We start from the raw sequence: 1523 nt of genomic DNA on the forward strand, positions 1-1523 counted from the left end.
CAGTGCATCATTATGGGGTTGTGTGATTCCTTTTGCATCCTCGTCATTGAAAAATAAAGTCGCTTCTGGCATGTAATCTCGAGTCCGTTGTTTCCTCCTGATTGATACTTTGGTGCGCTTAAACATTAGACCTTGAGGAACATCAACCCCTCCCATGATCATATGAATCACGTGTTGAGGCTCTTCTTGCTCGTTTTGTTTATTGGAATCCCTGTTTCTGAAATGATTCTTGGCTCAGTCACTCAGAAACTCCCGAAGATGCTCGTTGTTGAATAACTGGGCTACTTCTTCTCTTAATTGCCGACAATCTACCGTTTTGTGGCCATGGGTGCCATGATATTCGCACATTTGGTTGGGATCTCTTCGGGCTAGATGGGTTTGTAGAGGTCGAGGCCATATGGTATCCTTGATGTGTTCAATAGCTGATACGATGGTGGTTGCATCAACATAAAAGTTATATTCTGATAATCGAGGTTCTTCTTTGGGTCCGATAGGCTTGTCGAAGCTGCTCCTATTCATGAGCCCTCGAGAGCTCTGACCTCGATCACTTCTCCTTTGTGCAAGATTCCGCCCAGGTTCGCTGCTCCCGCGATCTCCACTATATGACTGGTACCGATCTCTGTTCGACCTTGGTTCTCGATCAATATCCCTCTTAATTATGTCGACGGGTCTGAGAGGATAAACGGTCCCGGAAGGAGCCTCAACTTGGTCGTCTTCGACCCTGATCTTCGATTGATACCGATTATGCACATCGACCCAAGTGACAGCCGGATAATCTATCAAATTTTGCTTCAACTGCTGCGAGGCCACCGAGCTTCGAATATTAATTGCTTGGGTGAAAGCTTGAAATGCACAATCGTCGGTGACTGGTGGCAGGTCCATCCATTCTATTAGAAATCGAGACACAAATTCTCTGAGCATTTCATTATCTCTCTGCCTTACCTTGAAAAGATTTGATTTCCTGGTTTCAGCCTTGATGGCTCCAGCATGTGCCTTCACGAAAGAATCTGCAAGTATACAAATGAGTCAATAGAATTAGGCGGTAAACTGTGGTACCATATCATATCCCCCTTCGACTAGGTTTCTCCGAACTTCCTTTGTAAGACAGATTCGATTTAATCATCATCTAGGTCATTCCCGTTGATAACACACGGGTAATAGGTGACATGCTCGTTCAGATCGGTTGTTCTGTTGTAGTTTGAAATCTTAGGCATTCGGAACTTCTTGGGAATCGGTTTGGGAGCCGCGCTCGAGGGAAAGGCTTCTGCGTGAATTTTTTGGAGTCCAGATCCTTCAATATTAGTGGTGCCCCCGGGATTTGATCACCTTGGAGTTGTAAGTTTCCACCTTCTTATCATTTGCCTCGATCTTTTTTCCCCAGACTCAATTCGTTTTTTCAGTTCCTCGAGCATCTTAATGATTGCAGGATCGGTCCCCGACTCTTTGTCGTTCGACTTCTTTGAAATTGATTCGACCCTATAGACAACTTCCTTTGATGGTTCGGGCTAGATCCTGCTCGGCGT

At 45.2% G+C, this 1523-nt stretch overlaps 1 protein-coding gene across 1 annotated transcript; it reads right to left on the minus strand.

Annotated features, from left to right (window-relative positions):
* Nucleotides 1-234: 234 nt before the first annotated feature.
* On the minus strand, nt 235-1007 carry LOC109222037 (the record flags this gene model as incomplete). The annotated part of the gene is made up of 2 exons (XM_019386447.1): nt 235-670; nt 740-1007. Coding segments are annotated over 2 exons (704 nt in total), but the record flags the coding sequence as incomplete, so codon positions are not given.
* Nucleotides 1008-1523: the final 516 nt, after the last annotated feature.

This window comes from Nicotiana attenuata, unplaced genomic scaffold (assembly GCF_001879085.1).
Source record: "Nicotiana attenuata strain UT unplaced genomic scaffold, NIATTr2, whole genome shotgun sequence".
NCBI lineage: Eukaryota > Viridiplantae > Streptophyta > Magnoliopsida > Solanales > Solanaceae > Nicotiana > Nicotiana attenuata.